At 36.9% G+C, this 20159-nt stretch overlaps 2 protein-coding genes across 2 annotated transcripts; both read left to right on the forward strand.

The window, feature by feature from the left end:
- The first annotated feature begins 381 nt into the window (after positions 1-381).
- Positions 382-4024, forward strand: LOC125186262 (uncharacterized). Its single transcript, XM_048082618.2, has 4 exons — positions 382-1053; positions 2929-3018; positions 3088-3155; positions 3645-4024. Exons 1-4 carry the CDS (start codon positions 421-423, stop codon positions 3772-3774), a joined length of 921 nt encoding a protein of 306 aa, XP_047938575.2. The 5' UTR covers positions 382-420; the 3' UTR covers positions 3775-4024.
- Positions 4025-12215: 8191 nt separating this feature from the next.
- On the forward strand, positions 12216-15391 carry LOC125191309 (uncharacterized). Its single transcript, XM_048088828.2, has one exon. The coding sequence runs from the start codon at positions 12336-12338 to the stop codon at positions 15264-15266; it is 2931 nt and encodes a 976-aa protein (XP_047944785.1). The 5' UTR covers positions 12216-12335; the 3' UTR covers positions 15267-15391.
- Positions 15392-20159: the final 4768 nt, after the last annotated feature.

The raw sequence follows: 20159 nt of genomic DNA on the forward strand, positions 1-20159 counted from the left end.
TACTCCCACAATGTGCAAGGTTCGTGAGGGCAACGGTGAGATGGGCTGAACTAATGGTCGTGTTACCGAAAAATAAGGCCGTCTAAAATATTTCCGAACACACAAATCGGTTGGTAAATGTAAATCCGACTGTGATTTTTGCACGCATGCATTATGTCATAGTCCGTCAGTGATTCGTCGAGAAATTTACGAAGGACCATTAGTGAGATGTTGTCATTTAATTGAGATGGTTAAGCATTAATCGTGGGAGTTTTAGTACTATTAATCACGGTAGTTTAAGTCTTAATTACAGCATTAAATTGAAAACAATTGCACAGGCAATCTGCTAGTTAATCATGTTTATCATACTGCATTTGCAACATAAATGGTTGTAAGAGTTGTCTCTCTCTCAATCAAGAGATCTCTTTCCATTCACAAGAAATGGTGAACCTCGTCGCAGCGATGATGCCGCCGTTACACGGCCTTGTGAAGATGGCCGGAATATCCCCTCACGCCGTCGAAATCGAGCCGGGCACCGTCATGAACATTTGGGCCCCAAAAAAGAACAGAATGCGCAATGGCAAAGCCGGCACTCACGTTAAACGAGCCATAGTGCTCGTCCACGGCTTCGCGGGCAACGGCATCATCACGTGGCCGTTCCAGGTGTGGTCTCTGAGGAAGAAGTACGCGGTCTACGTGCCCGACCTCCTCTTCTTCGGCGGCTCCTCCACCGCCAGGCCCGAGCGGTCGCCGGTCCTCCAGGCGGAGTGCCTCGCGAAGGCGCTGCGGAAGCTGGGGGTGGAGAGGTGCACGGTGGTGGGGTTCAGCTACGGCGGCATTGTGGCCTTCAAGATGGCGGAGCTCCACCCGGAGATGGTGGAGGCGGTGGTGGCTAGTGGGTCGGAGACGGAGCTGAGTGAATCGTTTAGCAGAGATATGCTTAGTAGGCTCGGGTTTTCGTCGCTATCGGAGATGCTGCTGCCGGAATCTGTTGAGGGGTGTAAGGCTCTTTTGAGAATCGGCATGCACAAGAAGCTATCCTTTCCAAATCGCCTCTACAAAGACTTTCTTCAGGTTTTGAAATTTCCTTTGCCCCTCATAGTGGTCTCACTTTTCTATTAATCGAGGAGAATTGGTAGCTAAATCATAAACTTTGATCGATTCTGGAATTTTCCACGAACTTAAAACTCTGATGGTCATATGTAGGCCTTTTAAATTGGATATTGGCTATTGGATACCCGATATCCAAACCCGAAATAGTCGGGTAATTTGGATACGCGAAATCCGATTTTTCGGGCGGATTGGGATCGGGTAGTGAGAATTTTGGATGATCGGATATCGATACCCAATCGGGTATACCCGAATTATCCGTTTTTTTATAAAAATAATAAATTATGTTTTTATTATAATCAAATGTAATTTAATTTCTTAATTACATGTGGATGGATGGAAGATGTTAATATGTCAATTTCTTATTATTGATGGATGAAAGATAAAATTTAATTTAATTTAATTTCTTATTGTGGATGGATGAAAGATAAAAAATTTAATTTAATTTCTTAATTACATGTGGATTGATGAAAGATGTTAATATGCAATTAAATTTCTTAATGTATACTATTGTTTTCTTATTTTGAATAGATGAAAGATGTTAATATGTTACTATAACTTATGAATTTTTTATTTCTCAAAGTTTGTAGTTAGTTTTCTCTTAAATTCGAACTACTACAAGAATTGTATGTCTAATAGTTTATAGTTATTTTCTCTTGAATACTACTTCAACTTTGTATCAAATTCGAACTAAATAATATTATATAAATTGTAAAACTTTGTAGTTGATTTAAAAAAAACAAAAAATTCAAATTTACAATCGGGACTGGATACCAAGTCGGATATCCGGGAACCCAAAATAGAATTTGGGTCAGATATCGAGTATTGGATTTTGGAAATTTCGGGATTAGGTACCCGAAAATTTCGGATCGGGTATCCGCGGGTACTCAATTTGACACACCTAGGACTTATATTGTTGTTGTTGATTTTCCCCGATCTGCAAAATTAAAGTTCCAAGTGTCAATATATATAAATGAGGGAACATCTTTTTTGGTCCACGAACTTTGCTAAAGTATCATTTTAGATCCGTGAATTTTGAAAATATCATTTGAGGTCCATCAACTATGGGTTAATATCATTTGAAGTACTTTTTTACTATTTCCATATTTTTCCTGGACGAAAATACCCTCAATACCTTAAAGGGTATATATTCTTAATAAACTTATCATATACTCATATTTTTTATAAATATCTTTACAATATATTTTTAACGAATTTTCTAAATATAATTTGACCTTCAATATTATCACTTAATTTTGTGACATGCAAGTAAAATTGCTTCTTCAATTTTTTATATTAAAGAATTTTAAAATGGAATAAAGAACTTTCTTTAATAATAAAAATTTAAATAAGGATATTTTCTTGCATGTCACAAAATTAAGTGTTAATATTGAAGGTTCAATAAAGAACTTTTCTTTAATAATAAAAAATTAAATTAGAATATTTTCTTGCATGTCATAAAATTAAGTTATAATATTGAATGTCAAATTATATTTAGAAAATTCATCAAAATATATAGTAAAGATATTTATAAAAAAATATGAGTGTATGATAAGTTTATTAAAAATATATACCCTTAAAGATATTGAGGGTATTTTCGTCCAGAAAAATTTGAAAATAGTAAAAAATACTTCAAATGATATTAACCCATAGTTGATGGACCTCAAATGATATTTTCAAAGTTCACGGACCTAAAATGATACTTTGGCAAAGTTCGTGGACCAAAAAAGATGTTCCCTCTATATAAATATATAAAAGAAATCATCTTAAACATAAAATTAAATAAATACGTATGATACTATGATTCAAGTTAAATTAATTATTTGGTGTGATGCATAGGTGATGTTTGTACATACAAAAGAAAGGGCCGAGCTACTCGAGGGTCTCATAGTTCTTGATAAAGATACAAAAATACCCAAACTTTCTCAGGTATTATATCTGTTATCAATTAAGTAGCTACTCAACATGCTATGAATTACTTCTGTGAATTTTTTGTAGAAAATACATTTGTTGTGGGGTGAGGAGGATCAGATATTCAAGCAAGAACTTGCTCAACACATGAGAGAGTAAGCCAATTAGTCTTCTTCTAGTACTTACTCCGTTTCTTCATAGTTGAGTCATTTTTCCATTTCGGGAAGTTTCTTCATAGTTGAGTCATTTCCATATATGACAACTTTTTTCTCTTTCTTACTTTACCCTCTCTTACTCTTTATCTACTTTATTCACTTTATACTTCATTCTCTCTACCTTTTCCTCTCTCTTATGCTTTTTTTATCTATTTATTTAACAAACCCAACATTCATTTTTAAAACTCCGTACCGAAAAGTTCCGCCTCAACTATGAAGAAACGGAGAGAGTAGTTTTTAATTATTAGGCAAATTGCTGGAAAAATCACCAGTTCGGTCAAACTCTGATCAATCTCACAATTTTCTCAATCGTCGTAGTTTAAAAAAAATTGGCTATTTCAAAATTGTAGGATTGAGCAGAAATTAATCGAACTTTGTGATTTTCCTGAAATTTACCTCTTATTGGGCTCATAGTGAAAAATAATGCAGAGGGGTAGGAGAAAAGGCGACATATGAAAGCATCAAGAAAGGAGGTCATTTAGTTCATCTTGAAAGGCCCTTAGCCTACAACAAATGTCTCAACCACTTCCTTGCTTCCTTGCCACCACCACATACCTAGACTGATAATGACAGTTACACATCAAGCCCGAGTCAATTAGCCGCAGGACGCAAGCCACCTAGCCCACCTCGACATAGCCCGAGTCTCGGCCACATTTTATCTAATATTTTGTAATATAAAATAATGAGAGCACAATTCTAAACTCATTTACATGTTTTCATTGTGTATTCTTTTCCATGTTGTTTGTTGTTTTTCTAGATAGCAAAAATGAGTCGAACAACATATAATATGAAATTACTCTATGCATATACATGTATTCTTATTACTGATTTATTATCATAATAGAACTAAAGTAACAAATCTCCATTCCTTATTTTCGAAAGGGGCATCTCGCTGAGACCGATCCAGTCTCCAGATACTTATTAGTAGCATAGACCTAAAATTTCAAACTAACATAATTTGTGACCTTTTAAACTTAATCGTACGAAGTAAACTATGATCAACGAATGCACATTTATCGTTTTGCCTGTCACCTAAAATAACTACTCTCTCTGTTCACCAATAATAGGCCCAGTTTGACTTGCCAACGCACAAACCCGTCAGTAAATCCAGCTTTGATTTTGGTTCGCAGGAATCGTGTCATAGTCCGTTGGTAGACATTTACCAACGGATTACTTCAAAGGGAATTACAATTTCGTCCAAAAACGTATATGATGATACTACGCATTAACTGACACATTTACTTTTCTGCACTCTTGTCTACCGTATCCTCTTTCTTACTTTATTATTTCTCCACTTTAACTATTTATTATCATTTCTACAAAACGAGTGCAGAAAAGTAAATGTGACAGTTGATGCAGGACAAAGGTAGTATTTTTTCATCGAGATATAAAATGGCAAATGGATTAAATGAAAATATGCACTGACAATCTGCCCCCAACCCATACTCCATCATCAATAGCTCATTAATGATTCTGCCATTCTTAAACTTATCATGTTTTTCATACTTAGAATAGCAACATAAATTATTGTGACTTAGAGGTGTTCAGTCATAATTCAAGTCATAATCCAACGCATGGTAGCTTCGCGCCACTGGCTTTTCAACCAAGCTCCATTCACAAGAAATGGTGAACCTCCCGCCATCATTACACGGCCTCATGAAGATGGCCGGAAATCCCCTCGCGCCGTCGAAATCGAGCCGGGCACCGTCATGATGTTGGAGATTTAGGGATTACAAGAAGGAATACAGAAAAGAACTGAAACGAAAATTACAAATGGAAATCGAAACTACAAAGTGTAGAACAGGAAAGAGCCGAGTCGAGGAGTCCTCTTTCTGCAAGACGAGATACGCCCCGGTAGTGCTCTTCGGATTGTCGTTTCGTCCCCAAAGATAAAACGGCTACGTCTCTGGTGAAGCAGCACCGCTATCAGCAGAGCTCCGGCGAACTGGATGGAGGAGAGGGCAGAGCTTCGACAGAAGAACAATGCAGAGAGAGAGAGAGAGTTTATGATGCAGAATGCTTTCTAGTGTTTGATGTGTGTAGAATGCATGGAATGACTAGCCTATTTATAGGCTCGGTCCACTGCAGGGGGGTCAACGGCCATAATGGCCGTCATTAAAGCTAGACCGTAACGTTCGGGCGTTACAAGCCGTTACGCGCTCAGAGCTAGAGAGGCTGAGTCTAGAAGCTTCTAGATTCGTTCACGACGTGGACTATCACGTGTCAGCCACGTTGGCTTACCGCGTCATACTGACGAGGTGGCATCCCGCTTGGCCCGCTGACGTGGAAACGGTGGTGGTTTAAAAAGAACTAGACCCACTAGACTTGGGCCAAGCCCGCAACTAGGCCCAAGCACCAAGCCCAAAGACCACCCAAAGACCAATTGCCAAGCACCAAAGCCCAAAATACAAGGACAAGGGCACGCGGCTCGCGGCGGGGCGGGCGGCGCGCGCGCGTGGGCTCTTACAGCCCATCTTAGTCCACTATAATTATTACATGTAATAATCCTTCTTATTAAATACTAGTTTAATAAGGTTGAAACTTTCAATTTGGGATAATTAACTCTCTTAATTATTCCCTAATATCCTCTCATAGCTCATTAAGTTTGCAATTTTTGCACAACTTTAAACAATTATTTCTCACTCACCGGGAATCGGATTTGATAAAATAAATATACCACGGTCATCTACTCCGAACGTAGATCGACGCTATATCATTTAATTTTACAAAATTAAATGTCTCGTTGAAATTATAATTGGTCAAAGTCCATTGACCGGGCATAGATTCCAACACATGAACATTTGGGCCCCACCAAAAAACAGAACGCGCGCTAAACGAGCTGTAGTACTCGTCCATGGCTTCGCCGGCAACGGAATGATCACGTGGCTGTTCCAGGTCTTATCTCTGAGGAGGAAGTACGCGGTCTACGTGCCCGACCTCCTCTTCTTCGGCGGCTCCTCCACCGCCAGGCCCGAGTGGTCGCCGGCGCTCCAGGCGGAGTGCCTCGCGAAGGGGCTGAGGAAGCTGGGGGTGGAGAGGTGCACGGTGGTGGGATTCAGCTACGGCGGCATTGTGGCGTTCAAGATGGCGGAGATGCAGCCGGAGCTGGTGGAGGCCGTGGTGGTTAGTGGGTCGGTGGCGGAGCTGAGTGAGTCGGTTAGCGGAGATGTGCTTAGTAGGCTCGGGTTTTCGTCGTTGTCGGAGATGCTGCTGCCGGAATCTGTTGAGGGGTGTGAGGCTCTTTTGAGAAGAAGCTCTCCTTTCCCAATCGTCTCTACAAAGACTTTCTTGAGGTATTCTAGTCATCCCGCAATTTTTAAAAAGGGTCGATTATATCGTAAAATTGATATTTTTCTCAATTGTCCTGTGGCAAAAAATTCTGACTAATTGACTATATGTATTAAATGATGTCATTTATCGTAGTTGAACATTTGTCCACTTAATATTTTTTATTCTCACTTCATATATAATTTCTCAAACCCGAGATTATGAAATATTGTGAAAAATGTTAAAATGATATAATCGGCTATTTTTTGTAAGTTCGTGGGTTGACGAGAAATTGGATGATATAATCGTCTATTTCGGGAGCTCTTTGTAGAAATCGGCTATTTTTTTGTAAGGCTCTTTTGAGAATTGGCATGCATAAGAAGATATGCTTTCCCAATCGTCTCTACAAAGATTTTCTTGAGGTATTAGATTAACATAAAAGAGATTTTCTATTATAATTAACGAGCTTTGTCAATTTCTAGTCATCCTGCAATTTTTTAAAAATGGTCGATTATATCATAAATTAATTTGATATTTTTCTGAATTGTCTCATGGCGAAAATTTTTGACGTAGTTGACTATATGTATTAAATGACGTCATTTAAATAGTTGAACGTTTGTCCGCGTAATATTTTTTTACTGTCACTTCATAGGTAATTTCCCAAAATCCGAGATTATGGAATATTGTGAAAAAATGTCAAAATGATATAATCGGCTATTTTTAGTAAGTTGCGGGTTGACGAGAAATTGACAAAGCTTGGTGATTTTTCCGGCAGTTTGCATCAAGTGATGGGCATACAGATGACAACTACAAATAGGTTATATTTCCTCTATCAACGAAAAATAGTCTCAATTCTATACATCACGAGTTTAATGTGCAATGGGTAAAGCATGTGAAAGAGACGGAGAAATAAGTAAAATAAGAGAGAGAAAATGATGAAAAAGTTTTCATAAATATAAATAAGACTAGTTTATGTGGACAAAGGAAATTATATTATCTGGAAAGCGATACAACTCAACTCCACGGTTTAGGTTTTAGATATATTAGTGCAATTATATTTTTTCGATTCAGACTGATATTTTTGGATGAATCAATAGAAAATAAGTACTACTATTGCTTAATCAATGGAAAATTTCATATGAACATGTGTTGTTCTCATTATTTCCCTTTTAAATTGGTTCATTTATGTTAAAGTGTGATGACGACGATTCTTTGGTCTCATTATAATCTTACTAAAGCTATGTTTACTAATTTCCCAAATAATATGATTCTATCTTAAATTAATTATTTGGTACAATGGATAGGTGATGTTTGTAAATACAAAGGAAAGGGCCGAGCTGCTCGAGGGTCTCATAGTTCTTGATACAGATGCAAAACTCCCCAAACTTTCTCAGGTATATATTTATCGCATTCTCCATTGAGTAGCTAGTGAACATGCTATAAAATGAACATGCTACTATTGAATTCTTGTAGAAAGTACATTTGTTGTGGGGTGAGGAGGATCAGATATTCAAGCAAGAACTTGCTCAACACATGAGAGAGTAAGCCAATTAGTTTCCTTCTTATAGATCAAATAGTCGAAAACCCACCAAGTTCGGTCAATTTCTGATCAATCCCACAACTTTCAAAAATAGTTGATTATATTATACTCCTTTTTTTTTTTTTTTTTTTTATAATTTTCTCATTTGTCCCATAACCAAAAAATTATGTGTAGTCCGTCTTTGGAAAAATTGGAACAATTGAGAAATGATATAATCGTATATTTTTTAAAGTTGCGAGTTTGACCAGAAATTGACTAGTTTCGATTCGGCAATTTGCTTTTAATTAATTAGTATAAGTCGTGCTCGTAGTGAAAAATAATGCAGGGTGGTCGGATATAACGCAACGTATGAAAGCATCAAGAAAGGAGGCCACTTAGTTCATCTTGAAAGGCCCTTGGTCTACAACAAATGCCTCAACCACTTCCTTTCATCCTTGCCACCACCACATTCATCCCAACAAACGCATGCATAATTATGTTTGAAATTCCTACCGTTTTAAACTTGATTGTACTGATTTTATTACTCTTCCTATCCACTGTTAAATGTTTTATTTGACTCGACACAATGGACTGACTCGATTGATATTTTTAGGTGTGATGATTTTGTGGAGTGTGTGGTCCTTTTACTATGAGAAAAAATATGGTAAAATTATAAATCGCGGACGTATCAAAAGGATAAAATGAAACATTTTTTCGTGGACACAGAGAATATATAAGTTATATAGAAAAATATTAAAAAATATGGGGTGATAGTTATGTTAATTGGTCAAAAGTAAATTTACTTGAGTCGATATTATTGGAGCCTAGCAAATCAAATCATATGAACTAATGTCTTTTATTATCCTTTTTAGGTATAAACCCACCTAAAATAAGTACTACCTCTACCTCTACCTCTACGCATAACAAATAATTTCGATAGTGGCTAACATGAGTTTTAATCCAAATTTGAAAGATGAAGAAAGAGGGAAAAAAAATTATTGAAAGAGCTAGAAATATGGACACAGAGAATATATAGTTTCTCTTTCTAATGAGATGACAGTCATGAAATCCATTTTCCATTAATAAAAGGTGATTACTCTTTCAAGTGTAGAAGCATAATTCATAAAGTGAAAAATGGTTCAATTGAAAGTATTGTGGCTAAGAAAATTGTTGATTTAGATCAGCCCCTATAAAAAGCATGTTAGATTTTTTATAATAACAAGGGGTTTCGATTGGTCTATATGTCTTAAAATTCGTTTTAACGTGATCGAACAAATACATTTGCTATTTGTTCAATCTGAAGATCAGTGACGAAAAGTATGTCGCGAAATTTGCCAGCAGACTACCCATCGCTAATCAGTGATGGATAGTGGTCCGTCGGCAAACTTCGCTTGTTGTAGCGTCTAAAATCAAAATTGTTGGAAAAAATTGAATTATGTTCTTCGACAGTAATTTCCTCTATGACGTATTGGGCTATTGTGGAATAATATTTCAAACCAATGAGAAATAAACTTATAATAAAATAAATAATAAGATTATATATATGAAGGATAGTGAGGATTATTTTATTTTGTTTTTTTATTGTTGGGACTTTGGACATTTTTGTTTGTTCGTTTCCCATAATACTTATAGCTATATTCTTTGATTTAAGCATACAAATTGCATACTCAAGGTGTCAATAATTGTACCTTCTCCTTTGGAAGTTACAACTTATTTATCATTCCTTGGTTTATTTGTTAGTGATAAGTCAATCTCAATTATTCTCTTCAATACATTCTCAAATTTAAATTTGAGAGTTAGGTATTAATCCTGTGTTTGCATTCTGTTTGTTTTACTATGGATTGGAACATTTGGTAACAAGACACTATTATTAGGTGGAGACAAGAAAAAATTCTCTTAGATGATGTTAATTGTTGGACCAAAGACTATTTATTTAATAAATTTTGTACTTTTTGCACCCTCTTATTACATGGTAACAAACTAATAATATTTGACTATTCACCTTAATCCTTCTATTTGACAAGCAAAAATAGTTTGCCAATGCTTTTAAATTAATGGAGTTGAGATTCGAGTCGAGCATGCGCGTAGGTGCTTCTTGAGCATGTACCTGCGTGCTCTATTGCAAAAGCACGACGTTGCTGGCTATTAAGCACATTGTGCTTTCACACCGCAACGTGTAAGAGCACACCACTTGTTCCATTTGTCAAACTAAATTGGGTTACTAGCTAGTTTTTACTATGTCCTAATATTAAGGGCGTTTTAGAAAATGTCCCCAAATTACTTCTTCACTTTTGTGAAAAGTTTGATATATGTCATGTTTAATATAATATGACGATGGAACAATAAGTCAACTCGCCAAATTCTTAGGTGTACTAAATTATATTTTTTAATACTTCATGTTAGAATTCTCTAATTTTCCGCGTTTTCCAAAATGTCTCCATATAAATAGAACATATTCTAAAGATGAAAGATTTTGTTTTGTTGAACTCTTTCTTTTTTCATGGAGTGCTTTACATCTCCAAAATAATAAATGGAAAAAATAGTAGAAGAAAAGAAGAAGATAAAGTGATTTAATTCAGCTTTCACCTATGAATCTATGATGACATATATCCAATAAGTTGAAAATATAGAAAGGGGAAATAAATAAAGTAATCATAGTGACATTGGTCCATGAAAAAAGTTATCCTTCTACAGTCCTAGTGGTTGCTTCTCCCAAATCATGGACTACTAAACAACTATGAAATCTTGGTAATGCATGCATGTATGTAACTTCACCATCAAAGATTATTGCATTCTTTGAGTTGACAACTTTTGTCCTCACATATATGTTACGTCGTCGTAACCTATACTACTACATCTGTCCATAAAAATATTATTAGTTGAAAATATAACACACCTCATACAAAAGAAAAGATATACTCCCATGAATTGTTAAAGATCGATTTTGGCAGACCAAAATGGAAAAATATGCTTATTTTTTCATGGAAAGAGGTAGTAGTAATTAGTGTGGTGTTTCGTTGTAAAGTTTTGGTCCTAGCTTTAGGTTTTCTTGCATGATGTTGAGGGTTGATTAGTAAAAGGGGGCAGTTCTTGTTATCTGTTTTTTTCCGTTATTAAAATGGATATTAGGTGGGATTTGGTTAAAGAAGAGAGGATTATCTGTCAAATACCTAATGAAGCAGAAGGAATTAATTAAATTGAACCATAATTTATGGTATTTGACTCTTTTGAATAAAACAGAATAGGTTGAGCTAGTAGGGATCACAAGGGCACACGCTTTGTTAGGGTGCTTACTACTTGCTTAGGTGGGCACGAGTCGGGTCGGGTCGAAACTATCCTGAGTTTTGTGGTTTTATCAATTTTATCTTTAAGTTTTCGTAATTGTATTAGTTCCGTTCTATTTTTTCCATTTATAAATAACTATATCTCAATTTTTTCAAATTTATCAAAAATGTGACATAACATATTGAAAGATAAGCTATGATTTTCTCACCAAAAAAAAGTAGTAAACGAGAATATTAATATATTATATTTATTTTTTATTTTAATTTTAAAAATTAATTGCTATAAAACGAATGATTTAAATGATATAAGTTGAAAAGATTAGAATAAACTAATTATAAATATTAGATCATTGTCGAGGCAAGGGATTAATGGATTTCTACCAATTAAGTTGACAAATGCATAATTCCGTTCTGATCTCATCTCTTGAAACCTGAAAGTCAACTTCAAAGAAATCTTATAAATTCTCTACAACTCTTTTGTTGTTTTGTGTATTTTTATTTGATTTCATAATATTCTGCCTGATCGAATTTGCGAAATTAACAAATTACATTCGAATACACTCTACACATATTAGAGCATCTATTTCAGAAAAGAGTCTCTAAATTGTACTATTTAAGTTTATCAATTGATCGTATCTTAAAAGTATCTAAACACAGAGTCCATATTTCGTATCTTGATAGATATATTTTCACATATCCTACACTTATTATCAAACAGCAATCCATAATGGGATTTTATAGGTATCCAAATAGACTTAGGGTTACCCCCACCTAACATTTTGAATTTTTCCAAACATGGTCTAGTGGATTTCTTTCATAGCTCTTTCCCCACCTTTTTCTTATCTTCTTTTGTTTCTTCCCATCTAATGCAATTAAAAGAATCATGCTCCACACTACTATCATTGTTGTGACAAACTATATAAATATCAAAATCTCCAAAAGGAGAAAAGTGAAGAAACATAACCTTAAAAACTCATTTTCTTCTCCATAATCCAAACTACATAATTCCCAACCATACTCTTTCCCTTATCACATCCTCAAGATTCCCAAATGACAACAACAATACTTCAACTCTCCCATCTAATTCTTTCCTTCGCATTCCTCGTTGCTTATCTCGATCACCCCGGTCTCGTAGATGCTACACCTGATGATGATTCGTACTGGCTCCTTCGGATAAAATCCGAATTCATCGACCCTCTCGGAGCTCTCGACACCTGGCTGCAAGAAACCAGCATGTGTACATGGAATGGGATCACATGTGGAGACGACAAAAAACACATCATATCACTAAATCTCTCAAATTCTGGCCTCAATGGAGCCATCTCCCCACACTTCTCAAAACTCACTTTTCTTGAAACACTTGATTTATCTCTCAACTCCCTCTCTGGCCCTATCCCCCCGGATATAGGAAACCTCGGAAATCTGAAGGAACTGCGCCTCTTCTCGAACTCGATCAATGGCACAGTTCCGCCGCAGATTGCCCTTCTGAGGCAGCTGGAAGTCCTCAGAATCGGAGACAATCTTCTCACGGGCGAAGCCCTGCAAAAAGTCGGTGCCTTATCCGAACTCAGAGTTCTAGGGCTTGCCTACTGCAACTTCAATGGAAGCATACCTAAAGAGATTGGAAATCTCAAGAAGCTGATGTTTCTAGACTTGCAGCAGAACAGCTTCGATGGAGAGATACCTGAGGAGATCGGTGGATGCAACGAGCTTCGAAGCTTTGCTGCATCAAACAACAGATTCGAAGGGCGAATCCCCACCACCATAGGCCTTCTTTCATCACTCCAAATCTTGAACTTGGCCAACAACAGCCTGTCCGGAGCAATCACTCCGGAGCTGAGCCATTTATCGAAGTTGAAGTACTTAAACCTGCAGGGAAACGAGCTAGGAGGCGAAATCCCAGTTGAGCTCAACGGATTGGATCAGCTAGAGATTCTAGATCTATCTAGAAACAATCTCTCAGGCAACATAAGCCTCCTCAACTCCAATCTGAGGAATCTTGAAGTTCTAGCCCTGTCTGAGAATCTCTTCACCACCATCCCTCCAAATCTCTGCATCAAAAACTCAAATCTCCACCAGCTCTTCCTAGCTGACAACAACATCTCTGGTGGTTTCCCCGAGCATATCCTAAACTGCTCGTCACTCCTCCAACTGGACCTTTCCGGGAACAGCATATCCGGGGCTCTCCCACCCAGCCTCGACTCACTGCAGAGCCTCACTGATCTTCTGCTCAACAACAACAGCTTCACTGGAGAAATCCCTCCTCAAATAGGCAACATGAGTAACTTAAACTCTTTATTCCTATTTGGCAACATGATCACCGGTGGAATCCCACCGGAAATCGGAAAACTTCAGCAGCTCACAACACTATACCTCTATGACAACCAAATGTCTGGCCCCATTCCAAGACAGCTAACCAACTGCTCGAGCTTAGCAGACCTAGATTTCTTTGGAAACCGATTTTCAGGCTCGATTCCTCCTACCATAGGAAAGCTCAAGAACCTTGTCAATCTGCTACTCAGGCAGAATGAATTATCCGGCACAATCCCATCGAGTTTAGGCTACTGCAGGAAGCTTCAACGCTTAGTCTTGGCTGATAACATGCTGTCTGGACCAATCCCACCGACGTTTGGATTCCTCTCCGAGCTCTTCCTCGTCACTCTCTACAACAATTCATTATCAGGGCCAATCCCAGAATCTCTCCACCACCTCAAAAACCTCAGCATTGTCAATTTTTCACATAATAGGCTCAGTGGCAGCATTGCTCCTTTTAGTGGTTCAAATTCTCTAACCAAACTAGATTTAACCAATAACAGTTTCTCAGGCAGCATTCCTTCAACATTATCCACAAACCTAATCCGTCTCCGCCTCGCACACAATTCCCTCGCCGGTGGCATTCCTCTTCACTTCAGCCAGCTGAAGCAGCTCCAGCTTCTTGATTTATCCTTCAACAACCTTACGGGGGAGCTTGACACTGATCTCTCCGGTTTAACGAGCCTCGAGCACTTCCTCCTCAGCAACAATCGTTTGTCAGGGCCTATTCCGACGTGGCTGGGGAGAATAACGAAGCTAGGTGAGCTAGACCTTTCATCAAACAGTTTCAGTGCAAACATTCCACCTGAAATCGGGAATTGCTCGAAATTGCTCAAGCTTTCTCTCCGGAACAACATGCTGTCAGGTCCAATCCCACCGGAAATCGGAAACCTATACCTTTTGAATGTCTTGAACCTCCAGAGAAATAATCTCTCCGGCGGAATCCCACCCACGATTCAACAATGCAGGAAGCTTTACGAGCTTAGGTTATCGGAAAACAGCCTCTCCGGCCCAATTCCCTCGGAAATAGGCACTCTCGGAGAGCTCCAAGTCGTGCTAGACCTCAGCTTCAATCAATTATCGGACAAAATCCCTTCTTCACTGGGAAATCTGATGAAATTGGAGCGATTGAATCTCTCATCCAACAAACTAGAAGGCGAAATCCCACCTTCGTTGGGGAAACTGTCGAGTCTCCACAGACTGAATCTCTCCAGCAATCACCTTCGCGGCCAATTGCTATCAAATTTCGCAGGATTTCCATCAAATTCCTTTCTCAACAATGATGGCTTGTGCGGCCCGCCATTGATCTCTTGCTCGGAGCTGTCGCTGAAAGCGAGGAAACGACTCTCGGAATCCCAAATTGCGGGGATAATAGTGGCGATTGTGTTCACATCCACGCTGATTTGCCTCTCTCTGATGTATACCATGGCGCGGATATGGTGGAATTGGCGGAAGGTGGCGATTTCCTGCTCCGAAAAGGGGGGTTTCGAGCAGAAGAAGGAAGGAGAGGATTGGGTTTATGGAGAGGAGATCGCTAAGAGCAGTGATCATCACTTTTGGAATTCCAATTCAATGGCGTTGGTTCCTTCGCAATCCAAGCAGGTTTCGGATTCGGATACAGCGCGGATTTTTCAGTTCAAATGGAGCTCAGCTGCTGCTAAGAAGTGAGAATTGAACAATTTGAGTGTTTTTTTTTTCGATTGGAATTTTGAGTTTTTTTCTGTAACGATGAATTCATGCAGTTCTTCCATGGTGTGTAGAGCTTTAGGTTTGTATAGAGATTTTTTTTTTAATTTTCAGTAATAATTAAGCAGTTTGATCATTATTATTTCAAATTAATTAATCTCCAATATTACCTTTTTTATTTTGATTTTGCATATAAATTAAAATTCATAACCAAAAAGTCTATATGTCATAAACGACTATGATCTATTTTGCTCGATGTTCATGGGGCCACGAAAAAATGTTAAGCACAACGACATCAATTCAACACCAAAAACGGACTTTGCATAATTGGAGTGATTGGGATTGAACGATCGATTTACATTGCGTGTGGAAGGATCAGAACAATTGAATGTCTTTTCTTTAGTAACAATCAAGTAGCTGAAGATATTATTATTATAATTGTGAGGACATTTCTCTGTGTCTTCAAATAATCAAAGTCTTGCTTACTCTCATGGCTCGGACACTCTTCAAAATATGTTTTATGTCATTGTATGGTCGATTGGATCATTTGAAACAAGATATAATTCCAAGACTTGAAATCCACATGAGAATTTGAGAAAAGAAAATGGTGTACAAGCTTGTATTAGAAGATCTAGTGACTAAAAACCAAGAGGACCATGATTCAATTCTTAGTGGGTATAATACTCCTTTTTTTGTCAATTTTGTAAATCCATTTTTTTTCTTCTAAATTTTTACTAATTTACTTATACACTCAATTTTTATGTACTCCAATTTATGTATTTACTTATTCTAATTTGCTTAATTTTTGTGATCCATATTGCATCTTATTCTATGCATAATAGAATGAATATTTCAAATACCTTATAAATTTAAACTTTTACCAGTCATATGCCTTTTGTAATTTTATTTCAAAACTGAAGTAAATTTTATTTCAAATTATTTACATTAGTAAATACATTTGTATAATATAAAATCTATTTATGTAATTTAATTATAACTTACAGTTATATTCTTATTATTTTAATTTGAATAAACATAAGAATTTAAGTATAATAATTTACTACTATGTAACTAAAGTAGTAAATAATATGGAGTATTAAATATATAGTATAGTGATTATGATCAACTATTTACCACTAATAATAAAAATACTTACAGAATATAGGACTATTATCATTTGAAACATGTGCATATTTTTTGAGAAATAGATGGATTTTGATTAGTTATAAAGTATAAATAACAATATCTGAAAATAATTATTTTTTCAAAAATTCGAATAAGTTGTGAAGATTTTTTATATGAAAATTTTCAAAGTTAATCAAGCTCAGTAATGTAGAGTGAAGACTAAGTCAAATAAATGGTCAAGGTATTTCAAGATTTTTTTAAAATCTTGGTATTCGCTTTATATAAATGGAAAGCAAAATTCTTAGTATGTGTGCATTTAATATTATTGACCTACAAACTGAAATATTGTTATACGACTATTCTCATCCACTATAAAATATCGGAATACTACTATTCTCATCCACTATAAAATATCATAAGCATTCTTTAGTTGCCTCATAAAATTAATTATCAAACAAAATGCTTAGTACATTTTCTACATTTGTTCTCATTGGTTTCTTGATTCTTGTGGTGACTCCAGCTCTAGCTCGTCATTTAGATGAAAATACATCGCTCTTGGATTCTAATACAGATGACAACAATGAAGATAATGAAATATTATGGAATATAGAGTCGCTCAAGGGCCATCACCATAGTCATGCTCCTTCTCCTCAAAGCCGTGGCGAAACAAGAAACCATCGCCGCCATGCTCCTCCTCCCCAGCACCATCATTACTCTCCACCTAAACCCCGCCACCATACTCCTCCCCAACATCACCGCCATGCTCCTCTTCCCCAGCCCTACCGCCATGCTCTTCCACCCCAACATTACAATCATGCTCCTCCTCCCCAACATCGCCACCATACTCCCCCCTGCCACCATGCTCCTCCCCAGCCCCGCCACCATGCTCCTCCTTCCGAACGCCACCATCATGGTCCTCTCCAGCCCCGCCATCATGCTCCTCCTCCCCAGCATCGTCACCATGCTCCACCCCCCAAGCACCAAAATCATGCTCATGCTCCCCGTCATTACCACCTTGCTCCTACTCCTCAACATCGCCACCATATTCCTCCCCATCACCATGCTCCTCCCCAACATTACAATCATGCTCCTCCTCCCCAGCATCACCTCTTTCACCATATTTGTTGTTGATGAAAAGAGATTAGTATTTTATTGTGATAATTTCTTATATATGAGATATAGTACTACTTTATGAATTAAAGATTTAAGATTATTAAACAGTGTTATTGATATTATCATTGAGCCAAAATTTTTAATATAGTAGTATATACTCCCTCCGTCCCAATAAATATGAAACATTTGGTTTCCGACACAGGATTTTATGCAGTGTTGTTTTGTGAGTTAATGAAGAGAGAGTAAAGTAAGAGAGAGAGAAAAGTAGAGAGAGTGATGCTTCCATTTTAGAAAACGTTTCATTATTAGTGGGACAACCCAAAAAGGAAAACGTTGCATTTCTAATGGGACAGAGCGAGTATATAGGATTGTGTTGTATACAAAATTAATTTTAGATGCAAAACGCAAAATCATAACATCTAGGTCATTATTGTTAGATATCTTAGAGTTGATTGTTAGTTGGTATTTAGTTAATTTTAGAGATTCTGGGTTGTGATTAATTCATAGTGTCCAACATACTGCAAAGAAAATGTTCATGAACTAAAAACAAACTAATAACGAATTCCATGTTATTTAGCAATCGCTTTTCATGTTAAATTCTAAATCGCAAATAGTGCATAATTTTTTCATAAGGTGAGTATTAAACGCTACAAAATGACTCGCCTTTATTTTACAAGATATTACCGCAAGTGTACGAGGCTATCGTAGTGTTGGGTAAGGTAAGAGTGCCATTTCTACATAGATTATTTAAAGAACTTAATTACCTCAAGTTAGGATCATTCACTATTTAGATGATGCAAGAAGAGTTTTATTTTACTAAATTCTAAGATGATAAAATGATTCAATAAAAACCAATGTTTTATTTAAATGTTAGAACGATATAACCTCTATCTTTATGTGTCTCTAGAATTGTTAGAACGATCACTATTGTAAATTTGGCCCTCTCCCGTGCACCTAACCTGTGGATTAAACTCTAACACCGAAGTCTCATTTAAATGTTTTAAGTGTTAGAGTTTGTATATTAGAAATCACGTTTTGAGTGATTGAATACTGTAAAACTCTTATTTTATTTTCCAAGGAATAAAACAAATTATTTTTGTCATAATATTGTTATGTTTTACATTTAATAGATGTTATTGCATGTTTAAATGTATAAGTTAACTTGACAAAGTCTAAGTCTTTGTTTTAGTAGACCGGTTGTGGGCGGCGTCCACTTTAAGGTAACACGGTCAGTCCTAAACAAAGGAAAAGAAGAATTTCACAACCTAGATGGAATTAGACGATCCATCGAGAAAGGTTGCAATGTCAGTCGGCATATTTCTTAGCCTTACTGAAATAAGATGACATTGGTGTGGTATAGCACTGAACGGATCTAACAGCAAGACTTGTCCTTGGGCTATCTACTGAAAGGCAAGGTCTTGATAAATATTTATTTTTTAATCAATGTAGGTTAGCATTGAGCATACAGTATTGATTATGCATTACTTTAACTTACCAAATGGTGCGGGGTTTTCGCAACCCAATAAGCCTGGTATATTGGGTAGTGGTGATTAATATCTAGCGGTGCTAGGATTGCTATTATGTTGAATCGTGCGCGAGGTGAGTCTCGTTTGATAACATCCTCAAGAGGAGCGCGAAATGAGGTTTTATTATTCGTAACCTAGCTAGTTGGAGTTTGATTACTCTATGAATAATAAATAAGCGTTTCATGCCGAGTCCACTCTTGGAATTAATAAGAAGTTAATTAATTAAGTCCATAGCAGACATTAATTAATTAATGAACATTTTTATCTTAAGAGCGGGAAATAAATATCAAGCAACGGAAACCCGGATTACTTATAATTTCGGATTTAGATGGGGAGAGTTCAATATTACTTCTGTAGTGGTTGCTCGTAATATTCCAATTAAAGCTTATATTAAATTGTGGGTTCAATTTAATTAGTAAAAAGGATGAGCCCATATCCAAAACCTTCCATAGATCCCTGTCTGAGCCCAATATGTGACTTAATATAAATAGGAGAATAAAGGAGACAGAAAATACACTTATTTTTCTTCATAAATTTCGTCCCCCTCTCTACATAGGAAAGGGACGATTTTTCTCCTTCGTGGGAAAGGTTTCCCGTCTTCTTTATTTAAGTCCTAGTATACTGGTGAGATCAGTCCACCCTGATATCAGTTTACAGTCCAGAAACCAGATAGAAGATTCGTGGTTTAGTACTGAAGATCTTCACGTGGAGAAGGCGCTGGCTATCTTCGATTCTTTAGACAATCATCAAGGTAAAATAGCTAAACCGTAGAAAAGCATGTTTTAGGTATTAATTAATCTAAAGCATGATTTATTTGAGTTATGAGCATGATACATGTGATAATTGCGCGAATAGAATTTGTCTAAATAATCTGCTAAATAGATCAGGATTATTATGTAATCGATTTAAACGCACGCTTCCGCTGCCAACCCCTTCAGGGAGGACATTGATGTCGTTGTTCGACCCGACTACCCCAAAATACGCATGCCAAATCCACAGCCGGTAGTCAACTACGGCTTCGAGGATCATCATGGGATTCTTGCCTTTGAAGCCGGTCGTGTACATCCCTTTCCAGACGGTGGGGCAGTTCTTACACTCCCAATGCATACAA

Source organism: Salvia hispanica, chromosome 5, assembly GCF_029641045.1.
Source record: "Salvia hispanica isolate PSC_SH4W2 chromosome 5, Shi_PSC_v1, whole genome shotgun sequence".
In the NCBI taxonomy this organism is placed as follows: Eukaryota; Viridiplantae; Streptophyta; class Magnoliopsida; order Lamiales; family Lamiaceae; genus Salvia; species Salvia hispanica.

Coding starts and splice junctions, on each gene's coding strand:
- LOC125186262 (XM_048082618.2), top strand. CDS start 421: ATGGTGAACCTCGTCGCAGCGATGATGCCGCCGTTACACGGCCTTGTG. Junction 3,019..3,087: donor AAATACCCAAACTTTCTCAG/GTATTATATCTG, acceptor AATTTTTTGTAG/AAAATACATTTGTTGTGGGG. Junction 3,156..3,644: donor CTTGCTCAACACATGAGAGA/GTAAGCCAATTA, acceptor AAAATAATGCAG/AGGGGTAGGAGAAAAGGCGA.
- LOC125191309 (XM_048088828.2), top strand. CDS start 12,336: ATGACAACAACAATACTTCAACTCTCCCATCTAATTCTTTCCTTCGCA.